We start from the raw sequence: 15492 nt of genomic DNA, 5'->3' as shown, positions 1-15492 counted from the left end.
TTAAATCTGAATTAATTCATCAAGATAATACTACACAACTGGTGTAAATACTGTCTAGCATGGCACTGTTATAACACATTATTATAGTTTTATCCCCCAGTTTTCTCTTGTCTTGCTGTGGAGGTGTCAATTCTTGCTGGGGTTAGGTTCCATGAACACTGACAGCCCTCTGTTACCTCGCACATGAGTCCATTCATCATATGTGAGTCTAGACAATGAGTTTTTGTAGGCTATTAAACTGTGGAGGGCATCACATCCAAGCCCAATCCTGTCTTCAACCAATGTCCAGACATACACGCTCTCCAACCAAGATCAGCAGATAACAATGGGAACCTGGCTGAATTTTCCACTCCCTGACCCACTCTGACTGAGATCAGCTAACACAGTACAGACCGGGGTCTGAATCTGGGATCTTTTGGTTTGTATAGCTCAGTACTACACCAACACGCTGTTTTAATTCATTTTTAATAAAGCTTCATATGTTTAAAAAAAACCTTAGTGTTCATTAGTTGTAATAAATATGGTGCTCTACAATATTCTTCATAATGAATAACATTCAAGGTAATTAATAGCTCAGATTAAAATGAATGCAATAACTAAACATTTGGTTCAGCACTGTACACTATACAATAAATGTTGTTCATGCAGGAACAAAGAATCAGCATTTTTTTAAATTAAAAATTATAAACATCTTCTATGACATTGAGAAATGTGTACCATTGTAAAAAAAATATCCAAATGTAGTAGATGATGAATGGAATGTACCAAAGCGACAGGTTTGAAAGCTGTACTATCTTGGTCTCACTGGGACTCAACTTCATAAATCATATAAAGAGTGAGAAAGAAAATAGAATGCTAAGCAAATAAATGCCTGGCCTAATGGCAAATATTGGGGGTTTTACAATTTTTATTTTATGTTTTTCCCTTGCTCTGCGGAGTTTAATGAGATACAGTTACATAGTGTCAACAGTCCTCCAGTACCTCAAGTAGCCATTCTTTTTGAATGAGCCCAGACAAAGAGCGTCACTGGGCTATTTAATCATGGATTGCTTTAAAACCAAGCCTAATTTTGCTCTCACCTGATCTCCACGCACACACATTTTCCAACAGGAGTCACTGGGTACCAAGCAGCGGCAGGAACTTTGGCTTCTCTCTAACCCAGGGGCACTAAGGCCAATTATAACACCCCAAATACTGCCCCACTTGAGATCAGGTAGTCCAGAACAAATTGGGAATTGAACTTGGGACCTCCTGGCTGGCATAGCTTAGTACTATGCTTTCAAGCACAGAGCCATTGGGAAATATTTTTTTTTTTGGTCAGCTAGGTGTCTGCTACATGTGGAAAACCATCACCAAGTTTAAGAATCCCCAAATCAAAAAAAATCTATATATGTAGAATTTCTGTTTGCCCAAATTCTTTGTGCAAACTCTCTCCCGATAGCAACACACCTCACTTACCAAAGTCCACAGCGCTTAAATGCAGGTTGACAGGGTCAAAACTTATGGGCCTCCAAATGTGAGCAGGGGTATTGCTGGAATTTAATCAACTGAAATCCTGCGGCTGTCCAGTACAGTGCGTTGGTAATTTTCCCAGTGCTTGTTCAGTTAGGACTCTATTTGTTAAACCATAGTGAGCCAGGTTGGTTGGTCAATAACAAACTTCAGACCTGCTTGGTTCAGAACAGAGATTCTTCTACATTCTGAATTTCTATCGGTGGAACCAGCTCGATAGCAAAGAGATACCACTTACAAACTGAAGGTGTATAAGTTGGAGTGAAACAGAAAAGTGTTGCACCTTGTAGGATGTCTAAGGTTGGGAAGGATGCTGTGAGAAACATTGTGGTGATATAAGTCTAGAAATTAATGTTTGCAGTATTAGCACACAAAAGCTTAACACATCCCTCTATCCACTATTTTAACAGACATTAATCGGTTAGCTCCTCCATTTAAAATAATGGATGGAGGAATGTTATACAAACATTCAGAAGTTTGTCTGCTAATATCTCCAACGGTAACTTCTAGGCTATAGTAATAGTGTTGGTGCTCAACATAGACATGTACCACCCATATAACCTTTTATGCAGGAACTGGGTTTATCAGTAGCAAATTATGGAGGGCTGACCTAGTTTAAAAATGTGATAAAAATAACTGTTAGAAAGTTACATTTTCAGACATAAGATTCATCTGTGAAAATGATCTTTTCAAAGTCTTCTAATTGTGAATCACTGCACCGCCTGCTTTGCCATTCTTGTCTGCTCCTAATTAGCTCACTCTCCACTGCTGTAGTATCTCGAAGGCACTGTTTGGCCTCGTTGTGAAGGAAGTAGTCCTTAACAGTAGTTTTAACTGAGGGAGGTAATATAATACGAATGGTGTGCCTTTTATTAGTGGTGTTATTGCTGCATTGCTGAGGAGATACAGGTTGAGTTGAGTAGTCCAATAACTGCTTGTTGCTCTGTGAAGGAGAATCTCTGGAAGATGTTCTCGTTAAAATGTCGCCGGGTATAATTTTTTGCTGAGATGCCTTGGACCCATCAGAAATCTGTCTTCGCGGAACAGATTGGAGAACCAAAGGCGAGTTCTGTCCATAAAACACAGTTTGTGGGATGTGGACCTTTAAAGTCTGCCCTGATCGTCTTGTACTTTCTTTGCTGGGTGGTGATATACTATAGTGACTATTGTTGTCTTGTGCAGCATTGTTAACTTCAGGGTCCTGTCTCTCTTGATCCCCCATACGCTGTATGGTTAACACCTTTCCTGGTGCCATGTAGAATGTTATTTTAGTGCGTTTAACATTTTTGCTATAAGAAGACACTTCAGTGGGTGCCTCAGATGATGTGACAAATTGTGTTGTATTGGGAACAGTCAACCTATTCTTTCTTTCCTGATAACTTTCTCTATTTAAGTCCTCTGTATTATTTTGGACAAAATTCGTCCCAAGTCGATCATGTCCAATGTAGGCCGCACTTGTAAAACATTCAACATCCTTTTCAGAACTTTCAACATCCACAGACCTTTGACTTTTTAAACAAGACATGTGCTTCATTGATATTTGGGCTGAATCCTCTCGCTCAATCTCACAGTCCACGTCCTCTTCTTTTTTGGCTTCTTCATTGTACCAATCCAAATCGTCAAGACAACAAGCCACTGAAGATGGTGAAGTCCCAGGTAATTTACCAGGAAGCCTATTAGAAATACAAGGTGAGGATACCTGGCTTCTTCCAGAATTCCCAAATATACAGGGCAAAGTGTCACTGCGACCAAACACTGATGAGTCAGAAAAGGAGAAGGCACTATCTATTGAACTTAGTGAAGACTCTGAGGGTGATGTGGTGGGAGAAGACAGGCTAGACAGGCTTGACCTTGTTGACAGATTCATTCTATGTGGATTAGGCTGTTTCAGTCTGGTATTAATCTGAGGGGACCTCCAAAAAGTATATCTAGTCTTATTAGAACCAGGGGCTTTCCCATCATCCAGTAGCTTCTGACTTTCAATCTGGAGCCTTTTCAGCTGTTGTAAGTAATCAATGTGGCCATGAGTCATAGCTGCATCACAGCTCGACTGACGAGCCACTGGCTCATGAGACAAGGCAAGATGGTGTGACAGACAGACACTGGGCTCCGATGAACAACGGTCTCGTGCTGAGTCAATGCTTTGGATAGCCGCAAGTGAAGAGACAGAGGAGCAGGAATATAAAGACTCATTTTCCAACTGCTCGCAGAGGTCTCCACTGTCACTCTTCTCTAGGAATCTCTTACACGAAGCTTCTTCATTGAAGAAGCTCTGTTGGCTCCAAATGTCTTTGGCTTCTTCAGTAGCATGCAGTGTAGAATCATTCAAGGTGATGAAGATGGAGTTACTTTGCTGGTCCTTTGGAACTTTTTGCCTTTTTTGATCAGACAACGCTGAATCCGTATCGTCAGATGAATACTGCGGCTGCAACAAGTCCACATCTGCAAAAGTAACATTGAAAGAAAGATCAGAATGTTATAACTTTCCCACATGGTTTTCTTGTGCACTTATCTGAAGGTGCTGAATCTTGCTGCAATACTGATCCACGGGTGCTCGAGGTCACATGGTCCTCATGCAATTTAGACAGTGAACTTTGGAGGCTATTAAATTTTGAGGACATCATAGCCAAACCCAAACTTGCCTCCCATTTGACATCTTTGCACTTTGCAGCAGGATGTACTGAATAGGCATCTGGAGCAGAAACCCTTGCTAATTTTATTTGTTCCGTAGTACAGGGGCACTGAAGTCAACTGTAGCTCCCTTATAGCCACCCTGACTGAGATCAGCAAACTCAGATCATGGATTGTACTTCTGGTCCTTATGGATTAGTTCTACACCAGAAAATGACTTTACCCAGTAGGCCATTGAGTTAACTAGGATGATGTAATTAAAGGACTACACCAGTTCAGATTAGGTATAAGGGAACAGACACAAGAAATTTACAATATAATTGAACAAGAAAAAGCCATTCAATTCAGCAACATAACCAACTGAAAGGAAAGGACTTATATTTAGATAGCATCTTTCACAAAAGTCCCAGCGCTTTACAGCCAATTAAATACTTTTTGAAGTATAGTCACTGATGTAATGTCTGGAAATGCGGCAGCCAATTTGTGCTCAGCAAGGTCCCACAAACAGCAATGAGATACATGACCAGATAATCTGTTTTAATGATGTTGGTTGATACTGGCTAGGACACCGGTAGGAGTCCCTTGCTCTTCTACAAATAGTGCCGTGGGATCTTTTACGTCCACCCGAGAGAGCAGATAAGGCCTCAGTTTTACATCTCATCTGAAGGACGGCACCTCAGACAGTGCAGCACCCCCTCATACTGCTTTGAAGTGTCAGCCTAGATTATGTGTTCAAATCTCTGGAGTGGGGCTTGAACCCACAACTTTCTGACTCAGAGGTGAGAGTGCTACGACTCAGCCAAGGCTGACACCTGCTGGAAAGACATTTTGTGGTAGAAATTAGTCTGGACCCAGGCTCGGCTCTGTGCGACCAGTAAGCGCCCAAAGCAAGAGAATGATAGAATTATAGAATCATAGAAAGGTTACAGCACGGAACAAGGCCATTCAGCCCATCGAGTCCGCGCCGGCCCTCCGCAAGAGCAATACAGCTAGTCCCGCTCCTCCGCCCTATCCCCGTAGCCCTGCAAATTTTTTACTTCCAAGTACTTACCCAGTTCCCTTTTGAAGGCCATGATTGAATCTGCCTCCACTACCCCCTCAGGCAGTGCATTCCAAATCCTAACCACTCGCTGTGTAAAATAGTTTTTCTTCACGTCACCTTCGGTTCTTTTGCCAATCACCTTAAATCTATGCCTTCTGGTTCTTGAGCCTTCCGCCAATGGGAACAGTTTCTCTCTATCTACTCTGTCTAGGTCCTTCATGATTTTGAATACCTCTATCAAATCTCCTCTCAACCTTCTCTGTTCCAAGGAGAATAACCCCAGCTTCTCCATTCTAACCGTGTAAGTAAAGTCCCTCATCCCTGGAATCATTCTAGTAAATCTCTTCTGCACCCTCTCTAAGGCCTTCACATCTTTCCTAAAGTGTGGTGCCCAGAACTGGACACAATATTCCAGTCGTGGCCGAACCAGTGTGCGATAGAAATTGATCCTCGGGCCTCATCAGCATACTTGGCATGAGCTGTTGGCATAGGTTGCACCTCCGCGGGCAGCTCGCCCAAGTGAAGACTTCAATTTCGGGCCACCTGCCATTCCATAATGTCAGTCCTGGGAGTTGGGGGGATGGTTGGAGGGGAGCTATGGTCGGGGGAGCACTCCTGCTCCACAGGAACAATAGTATTTAAATTTGAAAAATGTCAACCTCCCTTTGGTTGGTGGTCGTTGTGGCTCGACGCCTGCCCCGCTCATCGGAGACAAATTTCTAAAAGGTGTCCTCAAACGGCATTAGGCTCCTTGAGTATATAAATAAATGGCCTAATGCCTGTTTTGGGCATCCACACAGGACGACTAAAATATGGGCCCCATGAATTTAGCAGCTGGACCAGCACCTGTGCAGACTGGGCACAGGCAGATTCACTGCCACATAGGCATGCTTTGCACCTGTTTTACATCCAAAAACTGGCACAATGCATACCAATTTCTACCTCACTATTGCACATTGTGCCAATGATAAATAAGAGTGGGTTGATGGGTTAACAGATGCACGGAGATTTATTGTCCATGAGCATTCCAGGCCCAAATTTCCACCTTAGCACCATATGAGTCACATCTTTAGGTGTCATCAACTGAATCACAATGAAGCTTATATGGTAACCTAGCACAGGTTTAACCTTTTGTAAGTGACTGCCTGCCTAACAGAAGTTCAGTTATGAAATGGCGATGATAAATCTCTGTGATGAGACTTAAACACATATTTTAAGGACATCTGCAGAACTTCAGAGAAATCAAAAATAAATCCACACAATGCTTTACTCTAAGCATTGTACATACTGTAACAAACTCAGCTCTGTTCACCTGAATATCATGTATAAAATACTAATTTTAACCAGTGAGCTGTGCTGATCACTACTCTTATTCTAAATAGACCTACAAATTTCGCTGCTGGGTCTTTTGCAGCTTTGTATTTGTTAGTATTTAGTGGATAATAATTCCATCTGTTTATTCTTGAGAACCAGTGTCTATAAAAAAAGGTAATGAGCAAAACACCACAAACCCAGTGAGTCCTCGGAATTTCCCCGCTGGACGTCTCGTGATCCCCCGAAGAGAGAATTCAGTCCACTACCAAAGATTCGGTAAGAGTTTTCAATCATAAACTGTACAAGAATGGCCACCTGGAAGAAAGCACAAAGTCCCAGATGCATCAGGACATTCAACTACAATAACTTGTACTTATATAATGCCTTTAATGTAATGAAATGTCCCATTGTGTTTCACACAGGGTGTAGCAGGTCAAAGAGATAATGATAAATTTGTAGTTACCAATGGTTAGGTCACAGTTAGAGTACTGTATGCAATTTTGGGCAACCCATTATAGAAAGAACATTAATCCTTAGAGAGCGTGTGAGCAAATGGTAGCAGTCAGACAACATCTATTTTACAGTAGTGATTAAGTTTAGCTTGCTCCTTATCTAGTAAAATAAATAGTTTGCAACTACTATATTAAACTATGATATAAGTAATATCCTTACATAGCAGTAGTTTTCCTTTCCTCACCATCTATGGAAGCTATCAGGCCTGACTATCTCTCTTTGAAAGCCACAGTCAAACTGTCTGATTTGAAATAGAAAGGTCAATCAATACCTTCAGAAAATTAACCACGAACCAATAAATTTAAGTAATTGTTTAATTCAAAAAGAACTGCCAATCAAAGTTATACATGAACAAATCACACATGGAGGGAGATTTTCACTGGCTCCATTGAACAGAAATGAGGTAGTAGTGCCTCGATAATCATGGGGGGAAGCTTAATGTCTTGTTCCCACTCTCAATCTGACCGATGCCATTCTAAAATGGGCCTATGGCTGGAGTGCCCACCTGTTTCAGGCAGTAGGGCCTTTTAACATGCAAATTGGGGTCCTATGACATACACAGGATCCTGACTGCCATGTTGGAAGACAACTGGTGCACACTCTGCCCAGTTTCACCGAGCAGTACAGCCAAAGAGGACCAAAACTGGTAAGTTTAAAATTATTTGTACGGGGCCAGAAGGACCAGGAGTGCTCCTCTGGGTTCCATGGGAATAAGGTGGTCCGCTGCCTCCCCAAGCTGATCGCACCGCCACTCCCCCCCCCACTCGCACCCCCCCCCCCCCCCCACCCAAGACCTACCTTGCTTCTGGATGAGTCGGCCTCTGGGCTGCCCAGTATTGTGCCAGCCCAGAGCCAGCGAGATTCAGCAGGGTGTCCATTTAACAGCCTGCCGGTGGCATGATAATGAGGCTCAGCCCTCAAAATGGATCGGGCCTCCTGCCAGAACTATTGGGCATCTGCCCGACAGTAAAAATCTATCCCACAGTGTTTGTTTTTGAATTGAATGATTTGGCTTCTCCCTTAGGCATCTATTTGGCAAACAATTGTATTAAATTAGATGGAACATTCTTCTGTGACTGAAGCTGATTATTATCCAGGGATCCCTGCTGGAAGGTGCACGTGTATGGACATTGGGTGCGAATATCATCCAACTCGGTCATGATCGGTTATGATGCTATTTGTGGTCAAATAGTTTGCTGACATTTGCTGTATAAGCTCACACGTTAAAAATGGCTACTTGGCCAAGGTATTGGAGGGTACCCCGTACACATGGAACTGTATACAAGCAAGAGTCTCCCTCTAATTTAAATATTATATTTAAAAATCCGAATACCAAGTTCTAATAATAAAATTTATCAGCTGGACCCAGGTTTGTTTTTCATTCTCAGGCTGTGGGTGTCGCTGACAAGGCCAGCATTTTATTGCCCATCCCTAGTGGCCCAGAGAAATTGGTAGTGGGGCGCCTTGTTGAACCGCAGTTTGATACAACTGTATGGCTTGTTAAGCCACTTTGGAGGGCAGTTAAGAGTCAACCATGTTAGTATAGGACTGGAGTCACAGACAGGCCAGACCGGGTAAGAACGGCAGGTTTCCTTCCTTAAAGAACATTAATAAACAGTTGGGTTTTTACAACAATTTAACATGGTCATTTTTACTGATACCAGCTTTTTATTTCCAGTTTTTAAAAAAAATTGAATCAAAATTCTCCAACTGCCATGGTGTGATTTGTAATCACATTCTCTGGATTATTAATCCAGCCTGGATTACTAGCAACATAATCACTACACTGCATACAGATATCATCAAGGGCAGCATGTTTATTTTTATTCGTTCATGGAATGTGGGTGTCGCTGGCAAGTCCAGCATTTATTGCCCATCCCTAATTGCCCTTGAGAAGGTGGTGGTGAGCCGCCTTCTTGAACCGCTGCAGTCCGTGTGGTGATGGTTCTCCCACAGTGCTGTTAGGTAGGGAGTTCCAGGATTTTGACCCAGTGACGATGAAGGAACGGCGATATATTTCCAAGTCGGGATGGTGTGTGACTTGGAGGGGAACGTGCAGGTGGTGTTGTTCCCATGTGCCTGCTGCCCTTGTCCTTCTAGGTGGTAGAGGTTGTGGGTTTGGGAGGTGCTGTCGAAGAAGCCTTGGCGAGTTGCTGCAGTACAGCCTGTGGATGGTACATACTGCAGCCACTGTGCGCCAGTGGTGGAGAGAGTGAATGTTTAGGGTGGTGGATGGGGTGCCAATCAAGCGGGCTGCTTTGTCTTGGATGGTGTCGAGCTTCTTGAGTGTTGTTGGAGCTGCACTCATCCAGGCAAGTGGAGAGTATTCCATCACACTCCTGACTTGTGCCTTGTAGATGGTGGAAAGGCTTTGGGGGGTCAGGAGGTGAATCACTTGCCGCAGAATACCCAGCCTCTGACCTGCTCTTGTAGCCACAGTATTTATGTGGCTGGTCCAATTAAGTTTCTGGTCAATGGTGACCCCCAGGATGTTGATGGTGGGGGATTCGGCGACGGTGATGCCGTTGAATGTCAAGGGGAGGTGGTTAGATTCTCTCTTGTTGGAGATGGTCATTGCCTGGCACTTGTCTGGCGCGAATGTTACTTGCCAGTTATCAGCCCAAGCCTGGATGTTGTCCAGGTCTTGCTGCATGCGGGCGTGGACTGCTTCATTATCTGAGGGGTTGCGAATGGAACTGAACACTGTGCAATCATCAGCAAACATCCCCATTTCTGACCTTATGATGGAGGGAAGGTCATTGATGAAGCAGCTGAAGATGGTTGGGCCTAGGACACTGCCCTGAGGAACTCCTGCAGCGATGTCCTGGGGCTGTGATAATTGGCCTCCAACAACCAATACCATCTTCCTTTGTGCTTGGTATGACTCCAGCCACTGGAGAGTTTTCCCCCTGATTCCCATTGACTTCAATTTTACTGGGGTTCCTTGTTGCCACACTCGGTCAAATGCTGCCTTGATGTCAAGGGCAGTCACTCTCACCTCACCTCTGGAATTCAGCTCTTTTGTCCATGTTTGGACCAAGGCTGTAATGAGGTCTGGAGCCGAGTGGTCCTGGTGGAACCCAAACTGAGCATCGGTGAGCAGGTTATTGGTAAGTGCCGCTTGATAGCATTGTCGACGACACCTTCCATCGCTTTGCTGATGATTGAGAGTAGACTGATAGGGCGGTAATTGGCCGGATTGGAGTTGTCCTGCTTTTTGTGGATGGGACATACCTGGGCAATTTTCCACATTGTCGGGTAGATGCCAGTGTTGTAGCTGTACTGGAACAGTTTGGCTGGAGGCGCAGCTAGTTCTGGAGCACAAGTCTTCAGCACTACAGCCAGGATGTTGTTGGGGCCAATAGCCTTTGTTGTATCCAGTGCACTCGGCCGTTTCTTGATATCACGTGGAGTGAATCAAATTGGCTGAAGACTGGCTTCTGTGATGGTGGGGATATCAGGAAGAGGCTGAGAAGGATCATCCACTCGGCACTTCTGACGAAGATGGTTGCAAACGCTTCAGCCTTGTCTTTTGCACTCACGTGCTGGACTCTGCCATCATTGAGGATGGGGATGTTTGCAGAGCCGCCTCCTCCCGTTAGTTGTTCAACTGTCCACCACCATTCACGACTGGATGTGGCAGGACTGCAGAGCTTTGATCTGATCCGTTGGTTGTGGAATCGCTTAGCTCTGTCTATAGCATGTTGTTTCCGCTGTTTGGCATGCATGTAGTCCTGTGTTGTAGCTTCACCAGCTTGGCACCTCATTTTGAGGTACACCTAGTGCTGCTTCTGGTATGCTCTTCTACACTCCTCATTGAACCAGGGTTGATCCCCTGTCTTGTTGGTAACGGTAGAGTGAGGAATATGTCAGGCCATGAGGGTACAGATTGTGCTGGAATACAAATCTGCTGCTGCTGATGGCCCACAGCGCCTCATGGATGCCCAGTTTTGAGCTGCTAGATCTGTTCTGAATCTATCCCATTTACCACGGTGGTAGTGCCACATAACATATTGGATGGTGTCCTCAGTGTGAAGCATGTAGATGAAGAAGAGGCGGTGAATGTGAGGGGGCAGGATGAGATGCCATTGCTGGAAATGTGCTAGCTGAATTAGGACAGCTAGGAATGGAACCACCCAAGGTAATAGGGCTGGAGGAAGGCGGGAAATGTGAATGGTAAAGAAGATGAGGAAAATGGTTAGAGGTAACCTTATTGGTGATCTACATCTCAGAGAACAAAGGAGTGGCTGTGGGCTGGGGTCGGAGAGTTTATGTGAAGGGTAAGAGTGAGGACAGCAGAGTAAAGAAGTCAGTGGAGAGAAAGCTAGGGATGTTTAGGTGCTTGTTGAAATCACAGAGGAAGAGCAGAGGCTAAGGTAGGAGAGAAGATAAGAAGTGTCAATGATGGGATTGTAGGGTTTGTGAGAGCAGTAGATGATGATCATCTTAAGTGAGAGTTGGGAGAAATGAAACAGGTGCTCAAAGCAGAAAGTGCCAAATGAATAAGGGGAGAGGCTGAGGTTGGACTTGGTGATAAGAACTATGTCACGCACGAAACGTGGTAAACAAGGTTGGTGAGCTGCAGGCGCAAATAGCCACATGGGAATGCGGTAACGGAGACCTGGCTCAAAAAAGGGCAGAATTGGGTACTAAATATTCCTGGATACAAGGTGTTCAGGAAAGATAGGGAAGGGAAGAAAGGAGGAGGGTCAGTATTGATTAAGGAGAATATTGCAGTGCTGGAGAGAAAGGATGTCCTGGAGGGGTCAAGGACAGAATCTATTTGGTTAGAGTTAAGAAACAATAGAGATGCCATTAAACTAGGTGTATTCTATAGGCCACCAACTATTGGGAGGATATAGGGGAGAAAATTTGTAGGGAAATTACAGAGGTGCATAGGCCATAGAATAGTGATAATGGGGGACTTCAACTATCCTAATATAGACTGGGATAATATAAGGGCCAAAGAGGGGGAGGAATTTTTGAAGTGTGTTCAGGAGAACTTTCTTGACCAGTATGTTGAGGAAGGAGGCATTGCTGGATTTGGTTCTGGGAAATGAGGCAGGCCAAGTGGAGCAAGTGTCAGTGGGGGAACAGTTAGGGAACAGCGATCATAGTATCATAAGATTTAGAATAGCAATGGAAAAGGACATGGACCATTCTAAAGTAAAAATATTCAATTGGAGGAGGGATAATTTCAGTGGGATGAGAACAGATCTGGTCCGGGTAAATTGGAATCAAAGAATGGCAGGCAAAACTATAATTGAACAATGGGTGGCCTTTAAGGAGAAGATAGTTCAGGCACAGTCTAGGTACATTCCCATGAGGGAGAAAGGTAGGGCAACTAAAGCCAGAGCTCCCTGGATGATAAAAGGGATAGAGAATAAGATGAAGCAGAAAAAAGGGGTGTTTTACAGATGTCAGGTTGATAACACAAATGAGAACCAGGCTGAATATAGAAAGTTCAGAGGGGAAGTGAAAAAGGAAATAAGAGGGGCAAAGAGAGAGTTTGAGAATAGACTGGTGGCCAACATAAAAGGGAATCCAAAAGGCTTCTATAGGCATGTAAACGGGTAGTAAGAGAAGGGGTGGGGCCGATTAGGGACCAAAAAGGAGGTCTACTCATGGAGGCAGGGGGCATGGCCGAGGTATTAAATGAGTACTTTGCATCTGTCTTTACAAAGGAAGAAGATGCTGCTAGAGTCTCAGTAAAGGAAGATGTATGTGAGATATTGGATGGGCTAAAAATTGATAGAGTAGGTACTAGAAAGGCTAGATGTACTTAAAGTAGATAAGTCACCTGGTCCGGATGGGAAGCATCCTAGGTTGCTGAAAGAATAAGGTAGAAATTGCAGAGGTACTGGCCATAATCTTCCAAACGTCCTTAGACATGGAGTTGGTCCTGAGGACTGGAGAATTGCAAATGTTACACCCTTGTTCAAAAAAGGGTGCAAGGATAAACCCAACAACTATAGGCCAGTCAGTTTAACCTTGGTGGGTGGGGAAACTTTTAGAAACAATAATCCGGGACAGAATTAGCAGTCACTTTGACAAATATGGATTGATTAGGGAAAGCTAGCGTGGATTTGTTAAAGGTAAATCATGTTTAACTAACTTGATAGAGTTTTTTGATGAAGTAACAGAGAGGGTAGATGAGGGCAATGCAGTTGATGTGTGTATTTGGACTTTCAAAAGGCGTTTGACAAAGTGCCGCATAATAGGCTTGTCATCAAGATTGAAGCCCATGGAATAAAAGGGGCAGCAGCAGCATGGATGCAGAATTGGCTAAGTAACAGGAAACAGAGAGTATTGGTGAAAGGTTGTTTCTCGGACTGGAGGAAGGTGTACAATGGTATTCCCCAGGGGTGGGTACTAGGACCATTGCTTTTCTTGATATATATTAATGACTTGGACTTAGGTATACGGGCAATATTTCCAAATTTGCGGATGACACAAAACTTGGAAGGGTTGTGAACAGTGAAGAGGATAGTGATAGACTTCAAGAGGATATAGACAGGCTAGTGGCTTGGGCGGATATGTGGTAGATGAAATTTAACACAGAAAAATGCGAGGTGATACATTTCAGTAGGAAGAATGAGGAGAGGCAATATAAACTAAAGGGCACAATTCTAAAATGGCTACAGGAACAGAGAGACCTAGGGGTATATGTACACAAATCATTGAAGGTGGCAGGGCAAGTTGAGAAAGCGGTTAAAAAAGCATACGGGATCCTGGGCTTTAAAAATAAAGGCATAGAGTATGAAAGCAAGGAAGTCATGACCTTTATAAAACACTGGTTCGGCCACAGCTGGAGTATTGTGTTCAGTTCTGGACACTACACTTTAGGAAGGATGTGGAGGCCTTAGAAAGGGTGCAGAAGAGATTTACTAGAATGATTCCAGGGATGAGGGACTTTAGTTATGTGGATAGACTGGAGAAGCTGGGGTTGTTCTCCTTGGAACAGAGAAGGTTGAGAGGAGCTTTAATAGAGGTATTCAAAGTCCTGAAGAGTCTAGATAGAGAGAAACTGTTCCAATTGGCAGAAGGGACAAGAACCAGAGGACATAGATTTAAGGTGATTGGCAAAAGAACCAAAGTTGACATGAGGAAAATATTTTTTTACACAGCGAGTGGTTAGGATCTGGAATGCACTGCCCAAGGGTGTGGTTGAGGCAGATTCAATCATGGCCTTCAAAAGGGAACTGGATAAATACTTGAAAGGAAAAAAATTTGCACGGCTACAGGGATAGGGCGGGGAAGTGGGACTAGCTGGATTGCTCTTGCATGAATTTGATGGGCCGAATGGCCTCTTTTTGTGCTGTAACCTTTCTATGAGTCTATGATTGTCATGGCAAACGATGGGTTGGGTAACTAAGTACGGGGGCTTTGCTGAAAGGAAAGAAATCACTACCCTTAAACTAGATTTCTGTCAGGGCCAGATTATCTATAGGTTCATCCATGATGAGGTGGTGGATGGTGAAGTCCTTGTTCATGAATCAGTGAATATTCTGGAAAATGATGCAGAGTGAGGCAGGGGCTGCTGTAATGGAGGGATTGTAGGTCCTTTCTAGATTGACCAGTTGGCCTTCCTCGTTTGTGTCTGTCTTGTGCCTAAGGTTAGCTTGATGTTCTATTCAGTAGAAGCAGTGAAAATGCACAACTATTTGTGTGTCAGGTTAGGGAGTTAATGCTGGGGAGTTAAAGATGAATTAATTATGAAGGAATGTATTGGCACGCACAGTGAGCCACAGGATAATTTCCTCCTCTTTATGTGTCAGCTTCACTTAGTTGGCAGCATTCTTGGCCCACTATTGACTTGAGAACATAATCTAGGCTGACACTAGCAAATGATGCATTATGCTAGAGGGATGTCTTTTGGATGAGATGTTAATCTGAGGTCTCAACTGCCTGTTCAGATGGACATAACTATCATCATTTATTCATTTGTTGCTTGTGAGTCCTTGCTATATGCAATTTGACTGCTATTGTTAACAGTAACTGGACTTCAAAAGTACTCTATTGGTTGCAAAGCATTTTGGAATGCTCTGAGGACACAATAAGAAGCTATATAAACTCAAGCTCTTTCTTTCAGTTGGCTATGCTACTGCTAGTATAAGCAAGCCAATTCAGAAGATGAAATAAACAATTTAAAACCAAGCAAGGACGATGGTCCCACTCAACAGGAGCACTTAGGTAGTCTAGGCAGGCTCTTTGAATCCACCAGCCCAGCTGAAGCCAAAACCAAGACAAAATTAAGTGCTCCAACATCTATTGTAAATAAACACTGCAACAAATCTAATGTACCTTTGTAATCCCACCACAAGCACAGTATAATCAAAGCCTATGAAGGCTTCGCAAAATACACGTATGCACGGAGATATCTGTAAATATAATGCATAAGAAGAGTAATCATGCAGATTAAAAAATAATTTGGTCAGGTAGGCCTGAATTGTTTATCCTTGCTAACTGTACATAAAAAT

General features: G+C 43.6%; 1 protein-coding gene across 2 annotated transcripts in view; it reads right to left on the bottom strand.

Moving 5' to 3' along the window:
- Positions 1–448: 448 nt before the first annotated feature.
- Positions 449–15492, bottom strand: part of arhgap20b (Rho GTPase activating protein 20b) — a 103257-nt gene continuing 88213 nt past the window's right edge. For both annotated transcript variants that reach the window (XM_067997108.1, XM_067997109.1), the window contains exons 14-15: positions 6697–6814; positions 449–3954 (exon numbers count right to left, since the gene is read on the bottom strand). In XM_067997108.1, coding sequence (XP_067853209.1) covers positions 2168–3954; positions 6697–6814 — 1905 coding nt within the window. In that variant the 3' untranslated portion in view covers positions 449–2167. The remainder of the gene's footprint in view (positions 3955–6696; positions 6815–15492) is intronic.

Source organism: Heptranchias perlo, chromosome 15, assembly GCF_035084215.1.
Source record: "Heptranchias perlo isolate sHepPer1 chromosome 15, sHepPer1.hap1, whole genome shotgun sequence".
Lineage (NCBI taxonomy): Eukaryota > Metazoa > Chordata > Chondrichthyes > Hexanchiformes > Hexanchidae > Heptranchias > Heptranchias perlo.
This window is presented reverse-complemented; position numbering and strand designations above follow the sequence as displayed.